The 17,374-nt window shown below is 38.9% G+C and overlaps 2 protein-coding genes across 2 annotated transcripts in view; one reads left to right on the top strand and one right to left on the bottom strand.

The window, feature by feature from the left end:
• Nucleotides 1-1,194: 1,194 nt before the first annotated feature.
• Nucleotides 1,195-14,606, bottom strand: Dus4l (dihydrouridine synthase 4 like). Its single transcript, XM_005343877.3, has 7 exons — nucleotides 14,301-14,606; nucleotides 11,990-12,126; nucleotides 7,910-8,031; nucleotides 5,715-5,832; nucleotides 3,719-3,841; nucleotides 2,639-2,865; nucleotides 1,195-2,023 (listed from the first exon to the last, which is right to left on the bottom strand). Exons 2-7 carry the CDS (start codon nucleotides 12,103-12,105, stop codon nucleotides 1,776-1,778), a joined length of 954 nt encoding a protein of 317 aa, XP_005343934.1. The 5' UTR covers nucleotides 12,106-12,126; nucleotides 14,301-14,606; the 3' UTR covers nucleotides 1,195-1,775.
• Nucleotides 14,607-14,695: 89 nt separating this feature from the next.
• Cog5 (component of oligomeric golgi complex 5) overlaps nucleotides 14,696-17,374 on the top strand; it is a 253,334-nt gene continuing 250,655 nt past the window's right edge. Inside the window, exon 1 of the mRNA XM_005343875.3 lies at nucleotides 14,696-14,813. Coding sequence (XP_005343932.1) covers nucleotides 14,720-14,813 — 94 coding nt within the window. The 5' untranslated portion in view covers nucleotides 14,696-14,719. The remainder of the gene's footprint in view (nucleotides 14,814-17,374) is intronic.

Here is a 17,374-nt window from a genome sequence, read left to right as displayed (position 1 = left end):
ATAGTTCCAGAGAGCTTTTAAATAGCCAATATCCAAGGCTAGGGAAATCCTAACATCTCAGCCCTGAGAATCATGGTACCTAAAGCTATAAAGGCTGTTGTCAAAGGTTAAGAATCCATGCTTCCTAGACTCACACTAATCAGAGGAGTAACACTGGATACTTCAGGCCTGCAAAAGAATCCTAATAACACAAGAGCACCACCACCTTGCTGTAAAATGCTGAGGGATATAAAACTGCCAAAGCCAGTGCTGGAAAGGCTTCTCACTCACCGACATTTCCATATGGGTAGAATAAAGGACTCTGCCCAGCTCATTAGTAACACAATAATCTAGTGCTTAAAATGAACTAAATTTGCTCTCACTTGACGAGCTCCACCTAATCTTAAAATATATATATAATTTACTATTTGTGTGCATGGTGTGAAGCACAATCATGCCCCAAAAGTTGAACCTTAGATGTGATCCTAATTAGTCTTGTCAGATATCAAGGTAAATGCTGAAAGATCAGATAAGCCAAGGAACAGCCACAGTCACTTCTTAGCTCTATGAATCCTCAGACCAAAGGGGCAAGATCCTGTCTGTGCCTAGCCCTATCAATTCCTGTCTCCTGTCTGTACAGATCTCCAGGCCTCTATGGTTAACTTGTGGCTAGCTCTGCCCTCTGATCTCCAGGTCTCTATGGTTAACATGTGGCTAGATCTGCCCTCTGATCTCCAGGCAAGCTTTATTTGTCAGAACACAAACAAAATATCACAACACGGGGGGTGAATGTGTGGAGGCATGAAGACTGTGGAAATGGTTCTCTTCTTCTACCACATGGGTCCCAGAATTGAACTTAGGTTGTCAGACTTGGCCAAGGCAAGCACCACTGTGCTTTCTTGTTGGCCCTAATCTTACTTTTAAATTATAGCCGATATCACATGTAATCAAATTCAGTTAGATACAACCTACATACTTTGAGGTATAGATTCAATAGAAAATGTACCAGTTGATTTTCAAATTTAAAATTTTAATGTTCAGTCTGACATACACAGAAGTCCTTGTTCTTTTTCATTTTGTATGGATGTAGACATTTGTTCTACTACTTCCTAAACTTTCAAAAAATTAAAAATGTATTTGTTAACTTACAGATGAGTCATAACTTCTTGATATTAAAAAAGTTTTATTTAAAAACATTAAAAACAATACCTTTAGTAAAAATTCCACACACACCCCCCACAATCCATAGACTTGGAACAAAGTTTTTCAGTATTTGATTTGGGACTATGGGATGTATGAACCTCCTAGATTCTTTGGAATCCATGAGGAAGGGGTATAGGAATTGATTTTTTTAAAAAAAAATTTGGTAAAAAATTTTGTGTTTTGGCTGCATGTCTGTGCACCACATGCTGGGCTGTTGCCTGAGGAGGCCCGAAGAAGGTGTTGGATCCCCTGGACCTGGAGTTACTAGTGAGCAGCTACTTGAGAGCTGAGAATGAGACCCAGGAACTCTGAAAGAGCAGCCAGTGGTTTTAACTGTGAGCAATCTCTCCAGCCCCAGGTTTTAAAAATTCTGGGGAATTTTTCTTTTATTCGTTCTTTGAGATAGAGTTTTGCTGGTCTAGAACTTGCAATCTTCTTCCTTCAGCTTTCTGAGCGCTTGGTTTGAGAAATGTGCCACCACGTCTGGCCCCAATGACCGCTGTTGTATTGAAGTTAAAAGCCACAGACTTAATGTGACCTCATATGGCTCCATGTGGGATAAAATATATAGGACAGTGACTTAGACAGTCTAGTCAAATACCATAATTGTCCGTAAGGTAATCCAGGACTGCTGACGTGCTCGACAGGGCGTTAAATACTCGTTTTTCTTGCCTCGATGTTATCTTTTCCATCATGTATATTAAATGTTGATGGAAACACATAAAAGGAGTTCCAAGTTCAAGAGCGATGTCAACCCAGTCCCAGATACATTTCAGCGGGGTTTCTTCATAGCCAGCGAACATAGCTGGGTTTGCTAAAAGTCCCCTTGCGACCATCACACCTGCAAATTAAAGCATAAGGTATTTTTCCATAAACTTAAGAATCCATCATTATCAGTCCAAGCAATGCAAGAGCATTTATCAAAAAGTATTATTTTGAGATTTCAGAATACCCTTACTACAAATTAATGAATTACAACAAGAAAGAAGTTGATTCTGGTGCCACTGATAAACTAATTATATTTATACAACTAATTTTAAAAAGAGATCTATATTAATTGTTTCTTTAGGAGACATTCATGTCGTCATTATTGGACTGCTTAAAGCTGAGTCTATTTGCTTTCATCCAGCAACAGTTACCACAGGGCTGCTTGTTAATTACGTACGGGGAATGAAACCACATGGCCGTTCCGAGGCTCCTGTGGGCAGCAAGTTCACAACTCAATAAATACGCCATCACCAGGTATGATGGAGCAGTACAATGAATGTACCCCTTATAAAATGATCTATTCGTAAGGAAAAGATCTGGCAGCACTGTAATAAAATACTTAGCTTAAATTAGTACAATAGGAAAATATGGCTCAGTGTGAAACACAAAATCAAATTAACATCACTCCCCCATCCTAACTTTTGAATCCTTATTAAATAACAAAAAAATCCCAGTATTTATTTCTTACCATCTGTCCCAGTCATCTGCCACACATTCTCTGCTTCTTTCAAGTTTCTTATGTCTCCGTTAGCAACCACAGGTATAGACACACTTTCCTTTATCATTCTAATGGCATCATAGTGGACAGGTTGGTGTCTTTCTTCAGTGGTTCTTCCATGAACTGTAACCCAGGACACTCCTGCTGCTTCAGCCTTCTGGCAAAGATCTACGGTTCTTCTAAGGTCATCATGGATCCTATAATTTCAGAATTGTAGCCGTTCATAGCACACAGATTTTAATGCTAAAATAACTAAGAGACTTCATCTGCTACATTACTTAGCTTCACCATATTGTATTATCACCTCATGTCACTATTAATAAGGTTTTGTTGTGATCATTCCCATTCAATACCTTGGCTTTAGTTATTTGACTATGGAAACAACATGGTGACAAATGTCTTTCCCTTCCCCACTGCTTTTCCTTATTAGTGCCGAGAAATTAAGAGTCAACAGCACACTGCCATAGAGGAACACAAAGAGGTCATCCTAACACATTATGTTATGTGCAGGCCTCTCACACTGGAATCTTGTTTTCTTTTAATTGTTAAATATTAGTGCAGATATCCTTCCTGTTTTCTAGCTGGTGCCAGGGATGTTTCTTAGCATTAGTTAAATAGAATCTGGAGAAAGTTGAGGGGTTGGCGAGGTCTTTTAATTGGGAATATATTGTTTTGTATTAAGAAATAAGATTTCAGCCTGGCGGTGGTGGCGTACGCCTTTAATCCCAGCACTCGGGAGGCAGAGACAGGCGGATCTCTGTGAGTTCGAGGCCAACCTGGTCTACAAGAGCTAGTTCCAGGACAGGTTCCAAAGCCACAGAGAAACACTGTCTCGAAAAACCAAAAAAAAAAAAAAAAAAAAAAAAAGAAATAAGATTTCAGAATTTATAATTTAAGAATGGAGTTTATATCTATTTGCTAGACAAATATCTCTCGATATTTCCACATACCAGTCTCTAATTTAAGATACATACCACATCACTAAACAAAAGGAGTATTTTTAAACTTTCCAAGTAATAACTTGTTAGTAGACTGAAATACTTTGTTTACCTTATTTTAATTGAAACTGAAAATCTAGGGTTTTCCACTTGATTCCTTACTTGTTTCACCATATCTTGAATGAGCTCTGGCTTGTTTATTAAGCAGGCTCCATAACCTTCTGCCATGGCCCACCTTGATAAAGCAAGCACAACAGGTAGATTGTAAACATCTAGAAGGGAAGATAAAACTCTACATGTACTGTATCAATCTTTCCTCTATCCGATGATTGGAGTGAAACAGACACTCACAGTTCATGGATCTACAGCAGGACAGTTAGCTTAGTTGGAGACTGTTGTCCTAAAGATTCACAGAGCAGCATTTCTAGATGGTCCCATGAGATCAGGAAAACACTTGTCTTTTCACCAGTTAAGTGAGAGCATTAAATTAGAATTCTTTCAACCAAAACAGATTAGGTGTTCATATTAACTGCAATTACTTCAAATTTTTAAAATTCCAAATTTGACGTTTATTGTGCATAACAAGAGGTTTTATCGGGCTCAAGAGTAGAAATATATTTTTGGCTCAAAGCATTCCAACACTACTAAATAGCGCATCTAATTCTCCTAATGAGTATACAAATGTCTAATCTGATTTGGCTTATGCTCCATTTAAAACTGTGAAACTATGATTTATTCTTTGGGCACATTCTGGCTACTGGAAGGAAACCTAATACAGTGCCAGCACAACAGTTTCTTAAGTACATCCTGTTCAAACCCAATCAAGGAGCTATGAAACAGAAAGGAAAAGGTGGCTACAGTAAAGTAACTAATTAGGAGAAAGCCAACAGTATGTCTTAAATCACAAAATCAACCTTTAGAGAGTATATCTGACATGGCATTAAAAACATTTCTGGGATTGCTGCAGATATTAGATTCTCAAAGAATTAGCTACTGATGAGGTTGAAGGCAGAGCCAGAGTGTGCTTGTTCGTTTTATTGGCTTGGCACAAACTCGTTATCTGGGAACAGGGAACCTTGGTTGTGGAATTGTTTCCATCAGATTGGTCTGTGAGCATCTCAATGGGACATTTTCTTGTTTAATGACTGGTGTGCAAAGGCCCAGTCTACTGTGGGCTCTGCTAACCCTGGGGAGATAGGTACCCTACCCTGGGTTGTGTAAGAAAACATGTTGGGTGTAATAGGTTTTATGAGAATGGCCCCCCCAAAGCTCATATATTGGAATGCTTGGTCCCTGATTAGTGGAACTGTTGTTGGAGGAGGCATGCCATCAAAGGTGAGCTTTGAGGTTTCCCAGTCAGCTCTGACTCGTGGCTGTATCTCAAGGTGTAAGCTCTCAGTTACTTCTTCAGTGATATGCCTACCTGCCTGCTGCCATGCTTCACCCTCTGAATCCTTAAGTCCCTAATAAACTCTTTCTTTTATACATTGCCTTGGTCATGGTATTTTGTTATGGCAATAGAAGAGTATCTAGTTAACAGCAGAAAGCAAGTAAGCAGTGTTGCTCCATGGTCTTTGCTGTAGTTTCTGCCTCCAGGTACATTCCTTGTCTTCCCTCAGTCTTGGAGTGTGACTTGGGAGTTGCAATCTGAAAGAAACCCTTTCCTGCCCAAGCTACTTTTGGTCACAGTGTTTATCATAACTGAAAAAACAAACAAAAAACCGAATGAGGTAGTGATGAGGAAGCAAAAACCTAGTCAAGAGTCCACAAATCACTTTAGCCATCACGAAAGATCTTTGATGTTCCTAAATAACCTTTTCTTTTTTTAAGTTCTTGTTTAGAACCACAGTGCTTTAAATCTATAGCCTTCCTCTTAAATTCTCGTTATTTAATTAATTATTATTACTAGTGTGTGTATGGGGAGTGGAGAGTGTACACTCAGAGGGCAGAGGACAACTCTGGGGAGTTGGTTCTTTCCTTGTATCATGTGAGTTCAGGGGAAGCTAAGGTTGCTTCTTAACTTTTGGAAAACGAGAAAGATATGCCGTGTTCCCATAGTTTTTGTTTCTACTTTCTTTGAAAACTCTTCTAATTTCTTTGACCTTTACCTCTGAGGGCAACCACAGTTAATATCTATTCCACTTGCATAGGGGCAGACTATTTGGGCAGCATCAGATAAAAGTCTTGCATCATTAGCAGCAAACTGAACAATCAACGGGCAATCACCTGTTAAAGAAAAGACAGTCCAACATTAAACTTCATAGAAGAAACATTCACACAGCCAAAAACCAAATGAAAGACTGCAGAATTTATAGAGTGAAAAGTATCCCAGAATGGTAGTATATACGTCCCTGTTACGTGGAAGTGAGTGTGAGCGGTCTACACACACTGCCATGCCGCCTCTCTTATGATTCTGGGGAAAGCACTCAGATGTGTCTTCTTCTATTTAGTGGCATATTCTTTTATAAGGATGGTCTACATACTGCTGTCTAAACTGTATTCATGCTTTTATAAGTCTATTTCTAGATGATTGCCTAGAAGTCTAACTGCCGAGTAAGCATTTAGCACTGCCTAGGTATTTAACATACTATTAAATTATCTTCTAAGAGTTTACAGATGCACAAATTAATACGAAGGGTCTTTATTTCTATCCAAGTCACCCACACTGAACACACAGTATTTGTGTGTCTTTATTTGTATTTTTCATATTCTATTTTTAATTGTTACTTTCTTCTTTTACTATTTATTTATATATTTATTTGAGGCAGGGGCTCATTCTGTTGTCCTGAAATTTACTATGTAGACCAGGCTGGCTTTAAACTCCAGAGTTTGAGATCTCCCTGGCCCTGTGTTCCAAGTGCTGAGATTAAAGGAATTGTCTACCATCCCTAGCTGTGTTTTGACTTACAATTGTTTTTAAAGGAAAGAAATTAGTCCTGTCTATTGCATGTGTTATATATTTTTTTAGTTCTGCTTATCTCAAAGTACATTTCTATACCTTTATGGAGAAGTTTAAAATTTAGGTTAGTCAAATATATCTGCTTTCCTAGGTTTTACAGAACATATTTTTCATATCTTTAGATAGTGTTTCAATTCTGGAAAGATGCATTTTAACATTTCAAAGGCTTTTTTTTCCCTATGAAATCCACGGCATGTTTATAAAAGGTATATTTCAGGATATCACCTCTGTTGAACCGATTACAGATTTCTATAGCAATTCACTGGTCTGGGAATTGATGAGAAAGAGCATTCTTTTATTCTTCATTGGCCTGTGGGGTGCATTCCCTGGTAGTTACATAATTCTATTTTAACAATCACTTATTGATCAACACCATTAGCAGCTGAACATACAAATCAAGCTATTTCTATAGCTCATGCCTTCTAGGAAGCTACAATCTAGTGGAAGAGAGGGGCATGGAAGAAGAAAACAAAACAGTAGGACTAAGTACAATCAAAGAGCATGTGCTTATGAGTGAGGATATGGTTACACAGTGACCAAAGAAGATTCCTTGGTTACAAGCTTTGAATGATGGATTAGGAGCCATGATCTGTAGTTTACCACGTGTGTGGGTGGGTGGGTGGCAGGGGACACGGACACGGACACACACACACACACACACACACACACACACACACACACACTTACAGGCATGCAGGCATGATTGGAGAAGACACTCTAGGTAAGGAAGTTCAAGAACAAGGCATGCTAAACGCTAGGAATTTATGGAAAGAAAGGTTATAGATGTATTCAGTGGCTGGATCATAAAGGACTTTGCTTATTTGCCTTAGGTGTTGAATTCTAGCCACTAGACTGGTGATTCTAAACTGTTAGGAAGATGGGAGTACTTGTATGGTTTTTAAAACATGGAGAGATTCTAATTAAGAAGTCAAGCCTGGAAACTCTCATTTCCAACAAGTTTTCAATGATGAAGTCACCTTTGGCCTGAGAATCATGCTGAAATCATTATTCTGGACAATGGGAGGAAGGACTGCGAGCAGGGAAGGACATGATCAAATCTGTATCTTAGACAAGTCATTTTGGGCTATTAGAAGATAGTCTGAATGAGAAAAGACCACAGGCAACAAGACAGGGACTTATTCTAATAAATGAGGACAGAAAGGCTGGTGGCCTTAAGAACAGCTCACTTTACATTTTGATAGATTATTGACAGTGTAAAAGAAATACTAAAGGCACTTAAAATCAGGACTATAAACTATACTTCTTGTTTCATCTACTTTTACAAAATAGCTGAGTATATATATACTTCCCTTGCAAAGTCAGCAAGCTACAGATTTTACATACCTTGGTTTGTGGTAAATTCACTGTCTCTGGCTTTTACAGATCTGACAAAATCAGCAGCAATTATCATTGGTGTATAACACAGATCACAAGAGTATTTTCTTACTAGTGTTCTAAAAGCCAACCTGTGAAACATACAAAACTTTAATCATGAATTTAGAAAATCCTTGAAGTATATGCATTTGTAAGTTTCATTTAGTTAATTATTAACTATTTATTAGAGAAACTTTTTCTTGGATGAAAGAGATGTAGACCTTCAACTAGTCTACCTGCTAAGTGGACTAAATCCTTGGTACTTGTGTTTTTGAAAGAGTCTCACTATATAGCTCAGGCAGGCCTGGAACTCACAGAGCTCTGACTGGCTCTGCCTCCTGGGCTTAAGAGCATGCACGACTTATAAAGCTAAAAACCTCAGAACTATTTATAAAACAATTATAGGAAAATCACAAAAAAAGAGAGGAGGGGGAGACAGGCCTGTGGCCTTGCAAGCCTCGTGAATTTTCTTTTTGCTTTAAATACAGCAGACTTGGGGCTGAAGTAGCTGAAGACTGGAAATCAGCAGTGAGCGTTGACAAAAAGGGCCCAGCGTAAGTTTCCTGCCTTATAAAGGATCAGTAAAGAGAAGCTTCAAAAGACAGAAAACTTACAATAACAATGAACACAATACAAAACACTACACACTCACCTTTGTTAGGAAATGGTGGGTGTGGAGCCTAGATTTTTCACTCTTGCAAGACATTCTAACATCTCATGATGATAGTATTCAATCAGGCCTGGTAGGTACAGGAAGCCTTCATTCCTACTGGCTACCAGACCACCCTTTCCACTGCTATCAGTGGAGAGCACGTGTAGAGCACAGACCCATGGGTATGGGACTGCACAGTGACAAGGCACCCTTTCTTCTCTTGCTGGATGTTGTGAAAGGAGGCTGTGTGGAGAGCCAGGACTTAGTACTACCCAGAAGCTTATGAGTCAGAACTCTCAGTTCTGTCCACATTAACTAAAAGACTCCTTATCTCCCAGGTGTGCATAGAAGCCAAGTTGATAAACAAGACAAAATGCTCATTGTAATGAGGTAATCCCTCTCCTTTCTCTCTGGTGGAGCAGCATCAGGATGGCTGACTAAATCAGAAGTTCCAATATTCAAATCCAGTCATTACAATCTATTTTATACAAAAGAACATACTTATGAATGTAAAAATGCTGTATCAACTGATACAGAAATAACATTAGACAAAATATCCTTATACAGTATTAAAAACGTCTCAAAAGCAGAATTGTAAACAGCTTCCTTCATTTGATGGAAGACCATTTCTAAGACATCATATGAGCATCTTCTCCAAGACAGGAGCAAGGACAGGATGTCTGCTCGCTCCACTCATTATAGTGGGCACTTTTAGCCAGTGCAGTAAAACATGAAAAAAGATCAAAATACTAAGGTGAAAAGAATTAAAAATTGTCCATCTTTATAGATGACAATTATGTCATCATGTTTACAGAGACAATCTCAAGAAATTTATAAAAATCTATAATTGGTGATTGAGCTCAATAAGTTTGTAAGCTCAATGTAAAAAATCAATTATACTTTTAAAAATTCTTAATTAAGTTAAAGAAATAAAATTAAAAATACAATACTAGGGGCTAGTGGGGTGGCTCAGTGGGTAGAGTGCTTGCTATACAAGCCTGACGACTCAAATCCTACCCTCAGGACTGACATATAAATTCATCTCTGATCTCACATAAGGATGAGAGGAACAGCATATATGCCACCTCCGTTCCCTCCATCCTTCAGATCGTTTTCCAGGATAGGGTTTCTTTGCATGGCCCTGGTGGTCCTGGAACTTACTTTGTAGATCAGGTTGGCCCTGAACTCACAGAGATTCACCAACCTATGCCTCTCTAAGTGTTGGGATTGAAGGAGTGTGCCACCATGACCAGGCTCTCACCCCTCTTTTAGACACACTCCAAAACACTTTCCTAAGCTTTACATCCAAACCACGATTTACACAAATATAAATAAGCTGGACTTCAAAAATACCATTAAAAAGATGAAAAAGTGAGCTGGGTAGAAGTGTCTCTCGCCTTTAATCCCAGCACTTGGGAGGCAGTGACAGGCAGATCTCTGTGAGTTCGGGATCAGCTGGGTTAACAGTGCTAGTCCTAGGATGGCTAAGGCCACACAAAGAAATCCTGTTTGTTGAAAAATAAAAACAAAAATTAAAAAAAAACCCAAAACAAAACAAATCAACCCCCCCTCCAAAAAAAAAGAAAGATGAAAAGATAAGCCTACATTAGGAGGAAACATTTGCAAAGCACATAGGAGTAGCTTCTGGAATAATGTAAAGGCAATACTTCACTGCAAACAAATGAGACACCTTAAACCTATTCAGAATGGGCTGAGCATTTGAATAGGTATTTCTATAATGAAAAAAACAGAAAGAAGCAAAGATGTTCAACATTACTAGCCAGTAGGGAATGCAAATCCAACCACAAAAGATTCTATTTTACACCCAATGGAATGGATATAATGATTTAAAAAACAGAATAAAACGACAAGTTTTGTCAAAGGTGGAAGGAACTGGAACCTTTGTATGTTGCTGGGGAGTAGGCAAAGGCACAGCCTTGATGGAAAACAGTGCATTTTCTTTGAAAAGGCAACACAGAATTAACATGTGCCTCATTTGACTCTATAGCTCAAAGAACTGAAATGGTCTGAGATATTTAAATACACATATTCATAGTAGCATTATCTAAAATTGCCAAGAAGTGGAAGCAATGAAATTGTTTACCAAGTGATGAAAAAACTGATATACACCTATCTAACAATCCTTACACAAGGAGGGGAAGGCTGGCATTATGGTATTATATGGACGAATCTTGAAATCAATAGTCTTAAAATGGTAACTAAACTAAGCTAGTCTCAAAAAGACAAGTCTCAGTTACATGAGGCATCTAGAATGGTCAAATTCATAGAGAAAGGAAGAAAAATAATGACTAGGGGTTGGGGGTGTTAGAAATGAAGAATTATTGCTTAGTGGGTCCAGAGATTTAAAGATCAGGTACTCAACACCTAACTGTACATAATCCTTTACAGTTAAGAATCAATGTATAGCCCAAGCTGGTCCTGAAACTCAGCAATTCTACTGTCTTATCCTCTATGAGTGCTGTTCATAAGTGTGTGCCAACATGCCTATTATGTGTACTTTATAACCATAAAAAATCCGTAAGAAACCATCAATAGTTAAAAAGTAACAATTAGAACATGGGCAAAGATATGAAGAAACATTTCTTAAAAAATATTTGGATGGCAAACAGACACATAATGATATTTGATATCTCCAGTTACATAGGAAATCAAAATTAAAACCATAATGATACAACTCTACTGATCTAGAAAATGGTAAAAATAAAAAGCGTTATTAAAAGTTGATAAGGATGAGAAACTAGACTACTCATATGGTAAGCAAATGTTTGTTCAAAGTGTAAAACTGTAATCCCCATTCTAGAAAAGTTTAGTAGTTAAGAAAACCAAACCAAACCAAACCAAACCTAAGCATCAAATCACCTCAAGCCTTGCAATTTACCACTGTGTTTTGGTTCTAAGAAGCATGTTCACATTTATATCCATTTAATATCTGCTGAACCCTAATATTTGTCATTTTTATAGATATTAGGCTGAGAATGTAGTTCAGTTGGAACAGTGCCTGCTTAACATTCATGAGGCCCTGGGTCTGACAGCAGTGTTATTTAAACTAGTCACAGCGGCATATACCAGTAATCTTAGCATTTGGGATAAGAATGCAGAAAGATCAGGTCTTCAGCCGCTAGCAAGTTTTAGGTGGCCGGAGGTATACAAGACTCTGGGGAAAAAAGCTAGGAGAAACTGTCTACTTAGGGTCACAAACATACCAGTTGAGTGTTAGCACAAGGACTCAATTCTAAATAATGATTCCAAAGTGAAGAGTTTGAAAGCCTTTGTAGTTAAGTGATCTTACAACTCTGGAGAAAAAAGAATCCCAAAAAACCCCCTAGTACATATAAGAAAAATTAAATTTGCCTCATTAATGGCTTAACAATACTTACTTTGAATATCGAACCATTGGGGCACAGATTTTCACCAGCTGTCCAGAATGAAACATTTCTATTGGGTCTTTTTTTCTTTCTTGACATATTGTGATTGGTATGGAGTCACTCCTCATGTATACAACTTATTTTTAAATCTGAAAGATAGTTTGCAAAGAGAATATGTATTTCACTACATAACATCCATTATTGGATTGATCTCATAGCTCTGTTGTATGGTTGGGTGCTTGCTTAGCATGTGGCAGACTCTGGGTTCAATTCTCAGTATTGGAAAAACAAAAAACTATTATTCTAGCAATTTCAATCACCAATATTTTTCATGAGGCTTCAGACTCGAAGGATCTTGCCAAATTCTGCCTCAACTTATAGGCTGAATAAATCGGGAACACTGAACCTGGTAGTTTTAGAGAAATAAGATATGGAAAACCTCTAGGATTTCTCTCCAGTGTATATCATCTTATGATTTTGCTTGTTAGTTTTTAGCTTGGCTTTTGAAACAATTCAAAGCCCTGGTTAGCTTTGAATTGATAATTCTCTTGCCTCAGCCCCTGGGGGTATTGCAACTGCACTGGTATGCCTCCAACCTCATATTTTTCATTTTATCCATTTTATTTTCTTGATAAACCAAGGAATCTGATTTGAATTCCCATACAATACTCCGTATGACGGACAATCTGAAATATATCATTCAGGAAAGTTAGGTGGTATCAACAGAACATTTGTACTATAAAATAAATCCTGGTATTTTGGGGCTAGATGGCTCAGTGGTTAAAAGTAGGGACTGTTAATGCAGAGGACCTGAGTTCAGTTCCTAGTACTCAGGTTGGGAGGATCACAACTTTTCTATTTCCAGCTTCTGGGATTCAACACCCTGGTTTCTGAGGGAACTTGTACTCACATGCATATACCCACTGCAGATACATTCACACACATACAATTAAAAAATGAGAAGTCTTGATACTTTTATTTCTTATTATTGGTGAATCAGAAGGGACACAAAACTTTATTATTTTAAAATTTAAATGTGTTAACAATGAAGATTCTAGTTAACATCAAATAAGTGCATCATAAATAACTCTTATACCCCAAGTACAAGGGATAAGTTATTTATATGTTGTACTTAAAACTATGATTTCATAGTACTTGTTGCTTTTTGTATTTTTTTTGCCTCTGTAATCTAGTCAGATAAAAGCTATCCCTATAAAATGCTAATTATTCAAAATTCAGTCTTTAACCTTTGGCAGTAAGCTAAAAACACACGGCCAGTATAGTGAAGGGTGTCCTAGCCTGCAAGAAAAATCAAGTAACAGAGGAAAGGGAGAGTAAATAAGCTGCATTAGAGATGGTCATAGTGCTAAAAAAATAAACATGGAGTTACAGTAACACACTAAGAAAAGTTTATTACAAAGGAAAGACGAGTCTTAAACATTACAGAAACGGTAAATACTAGGTGGCAAGTTGCCATGATGTTATTACTGACTTTTTCAATCATGATTTTGTTTTTACTCATTCTTGTGGTCAGACTAAATTGTAAAAAAAAAATCTTTCAACCTAGTTCAGAAAAGATCGCTAGTTTTGACAAAATATCCATTACGAAAAGTAATTACGGCAATATAAAATATTCAACAGTCAGGGGAAACACAGTATTAAAAACTTTATTTTGATCCTTTATAAGCCACTTACAGAGACCAGTTAAACAGCTTTCTGAGCTTATGGGATGAAGTTATTAATATTTGTTTTAAAGTTCTCCAGGAGGAGAGGACTCCTCGGGTTGTTCTCTGACCTCCGTAGGCATGCCCCCTCCCACATATATCAATAAATAAACTTTAATGAAATAAAATTTTAAATAGCAAAAAAAAAATAAAATAAAAAAATAAAAAGTTCTCCAAAGTCCGCAGTCATGCTTGAAGAGTACCAGAATAATTCCGCTTAAACTGGATAGTAACAGGCACAATATTGTGCTCAAATATGCTTGTACACCTAGAAGTTCTTTTAGTTGTAATTTGTAAATTCGGGCTGGTATGTACAGTGGAGGTTTAAACTTTTATTGAATGTTAGTATGCACTGAATAAAATCTTTTGGTGTAAAAAATGAAAATTCTGTAATTCAGATAAAGTTATTAGTCGTTGATGATTATAAACAAACGAGTTTTGTATAAATATCAATACTGAAATCTAATGTGAATCTGGGCACGCTGCCTTTGGCAGCCGACCAATCCCATTTGTATCACATATTCAGGCCAAGCACAAAAGGGAAATCTGAGGCGATGTTAAGGGAATGCAAAATGTAGTGTAGTTCGAGAGCCGCTCACCTAAGTAGTAACGAATATTTAAACGTTTAGATTTCTAAGGTATTTAGGGCAGCACTTAGCAACGATTCTTCCCCAGCATATCCCGCCTGCTACCCGGGCTTGGCACAGGTAGCAGTGACTGGGCTGCGCTAGCTCCCACGTGCTGGGCGAGGCGGGCCGCGAAGCACCCCGGAGCCTTCTTCCCTACGCCAGAGGCCCGCGTTCTCCGGCCAATACTTGCGTTGGAGGTAGGAGCGGTGGCCAGGTCTCCAGCAGCTTAGGAGAAGGCCCATGCGGCAGCCTTTCTATCCTTCAGAGCGAGCACTGCGGCTTCTGGCATCCACACACTCTCCCAGCGTTAGCCAGGCGGGGGCGCCTTGATTCTGCGTCATCGGGAGGGCGGGGCTGTCGCAGACGTCATCAACCCGGCACTTGCCAACATGGAAGGTGGAGACCGAGTCTTCTCCGTGACAGGCCGTGGGTCTGCAGGTTCCGCGGCCGTGACGGCGACCGTGCGGGAGCTCCTGCAGGACGGTAAGGCGTCGAGCGGAACCGGGGATCGGGGCTGGGTCGCTGTGCCGTGCGCGGACCCCACTGGCCGCTTCGCACAAAGTTTTCGGGTCTGGACGTGGCCACTCCCCTACGCCCGGCCCCCACGTCGTCAGGGGTAGTCCTAGTCCACGCGTTTCCCCAGGGCTGTGCACCTCTCTTCCCGTCGGTGTCTGAGGGGACATCTGGTATTAACTGCTCGGGCTTGAGCTCTGTCCTGTCGCGCCCAGGGCTTCTCTCAAGTTCCTGGACCCTGCACGCCATGGTCCGGGCTGACAGCTCCTGTCTTCTCCCAGAACTGAAAACCCACCTAGGTGACAAGCAGCTGCTTAAAGAAAGGGGTGGGTGGGGGCGTGAAAAGTGGAATTAAAAATACCTGCGTTAAATTTTGGGCCATACAGTGGCCTCTTACAGTGTGTTATCCACGCGTATCGAATATCAAAGTCAGTTTTATTGGTAGTTTGGAGAGAAATTATTCCAAGAAAGTTAGCTATATAACTTTTTATGACTACTGTAGTAGTCTTGAAAAATTCAGTTGTCTTAATGCTCAAGTCTGAGAGGCAGAGCAAAATTCAGTTTGCAATAGTTATTAAGCCCCTTTTCGCCCCCTTTTGCCCCCACTCTATCACGTATATTAAAAGCATTTGCAATAATCACTTTAATTCCTCGGTTTCAGGATCCTCCCCACCCACCCACCCCGGGTTTTTTGTTTGTTTGTTTGTTTGTTTGTTTTTGTTTTTTGGAGACCCAGTTTTTCTACCAAGCCCCACTGTTCTGGAACTCACTGTGTAGATCAGTCTGGTCTTGGACTCACAGAGATATGCCTGCCTCTGCCTCCCTAGTGCAAGAGATCAAAGGCATAGGCTACCACAAAAATCCTCTTTTTATATCCCACAGTGCTGCATACAGTAGGTTCAAATTTATTATTTTACTTGAACACTACTCTAAGTGTGGCTTATAAATGATCAAAATAAACTTTTAAATTGTTGTGTTTCCCCTGACTGTTGAATATTTTATGTTCCCTTAATTGTCTTTTTGTAATACATATTTTGTAAAAATTAGTGATGTTTTTCTGAACTAGGTTGTGGTAGATCCTTTAGAGTTTCTGCCTGTGTCACCTTATCTTTGTATCTTAACTGAAATTCAAATTTAACCGAGTTTTGAACTCCTGAGATACACATAAAGTTTCCACTCTCAAATACTTACCAGGTAGTACTATAAAGGCAGCTCCTATAATAGTGTTGGAAGAGTACAATATGATTGTGTACACAGCCAAACAGCAATACAGAGGATGACAACAAGGGTTTAGGGTTTGGTTAGGGAGTGTAAATAATGCGTTTCCTGGACTGCCCCGGTTTATATCCCTTGATAACACATTCTAAACAATGAGTACATGTTTCTCTAGGAATCATTTCTGGAAGAGTAACTAGGTTTTGGATAGTAAATAGTTAATATGCATACTATATTTTCCTATTTACAAAAATTCTCTGTCATCCTTCACAGTGATGATTTAAATCTACACTTACTCTTCAAAAATTTCTTCTTTCAAACCCCTGGAACTTGTCAGATGTGAATTTTATTTTTTAATTGCTGTCCAGACCTTGAACTTAACTGCCACTTAAAATCATACTTGCTTTCTTTTTTCCTTCTTCAGTTTTAGATACAGCAGTGTAAAGTCTCTGCTTTCTCTTATGGGCAGCCCCTCCTGTGTAGAGCCCAGACACTCCCGTTCTGCAACCTTAAAGTCATGTTGTTAATGTCCCCAGTGGTTCCTGGGAGACAGAACAGAACTTTTGGGTTTTTATCCCATTTAAGTTTGTTTGTTTGTTTGGTTTTGGTTTTTTGAGACAGGGTTTCGCTGTAGTTTTGGAGTGTGTCCTGGAACTAGCTCTTGCAGACCAGGCTGGCCTCAAACTCACAGAGATCCACCTGCCTCTGCCTCCCTAGTGCTGGGATTAAAGGCATACGCCACCACCACCTGGCTAAGTTTGTAAAGGACTTGGCTCCTTTCTTAAATAACTTTCCTGATAGGGTATAGGTCTGTCCCCCCCAAATCTATAGGTAGTCTTCTCTAGTTTCTCCAAATATATTTGCCAAATTAAGCATTTTGTTTAGTTACTGATTCACTGTGTTCACTGTGTTGAGGATTTGCTCGAAGATACGATTGATAAACTTGGCAAACAGAAGCATAGTTGGAAAATTTGTGAGCAGTTTCTGATTTGCCTCTGACAAGAAGATCATAAAAGAGAAAAATTATGTGATCTATTCTAAAATACCAAACCAATCATTAAATAATCTAATAGCCATGCTCTTCATTTATAGTCATTCTTTTTTTCCCTCATAAGCAGTCTTCAGTATTTTTTTTTAAATCTCTCTCTCTCTCTCTCTCTCTCTCTCTCTCTCTCTCTCTCTCTCTCTCTCTCTCTCTCTGTGTGTGTGTGTGTATCCGCACACCAACCAGCTCCCAAATCATGATATGGAGACTTCTTATTAGTCATAAATACTACCTACCTTAGGCTTGTTTCTGGCTAGCTTTTTTTTTTTTT

This window comes from Microtus ochrogaster, chromosome 1 (genome assembly GCF_000317375.1).
Source record: "Microtus ochrogaster isolate Prairie Vole_2 chromosome 1, MicOch1.0, whole genome shotgun sequence".
Lineage (NCBI taxonomy): Eukaryota > Metazoa > Chordata > Mammalia > Rodentia > Cricetidae > Microtus > Microtus ochrogaster.
This window is presented reverse-complemented; position numbering and strand designations above follow the sequence as displayed.

Bases quoted from the DNA above. Each gene is read 5' to 3' on its own strand.
- Dus4l (XM_005343877.3), bottom strand. From the start codon at position 12,105: ATGAGGAGTGACTCCATACCAATCACAATATGTCAAGAAAGAAAAAAA. The intron at 5,833-7,909 runs GTATGTAAAATC...TTTCTTTAACAG, and splicing joins TGAATTTACCACAAACCAAG to GTGATTGCCCGTTGATTGTT. The intron at 2,024-2,638 runs GTAAGAAATAAA...TTTAATTTGCAG, and splicing joins GCAGATGACTGGGACAGATG to GTGTGATGGTCGCAAGGGGA.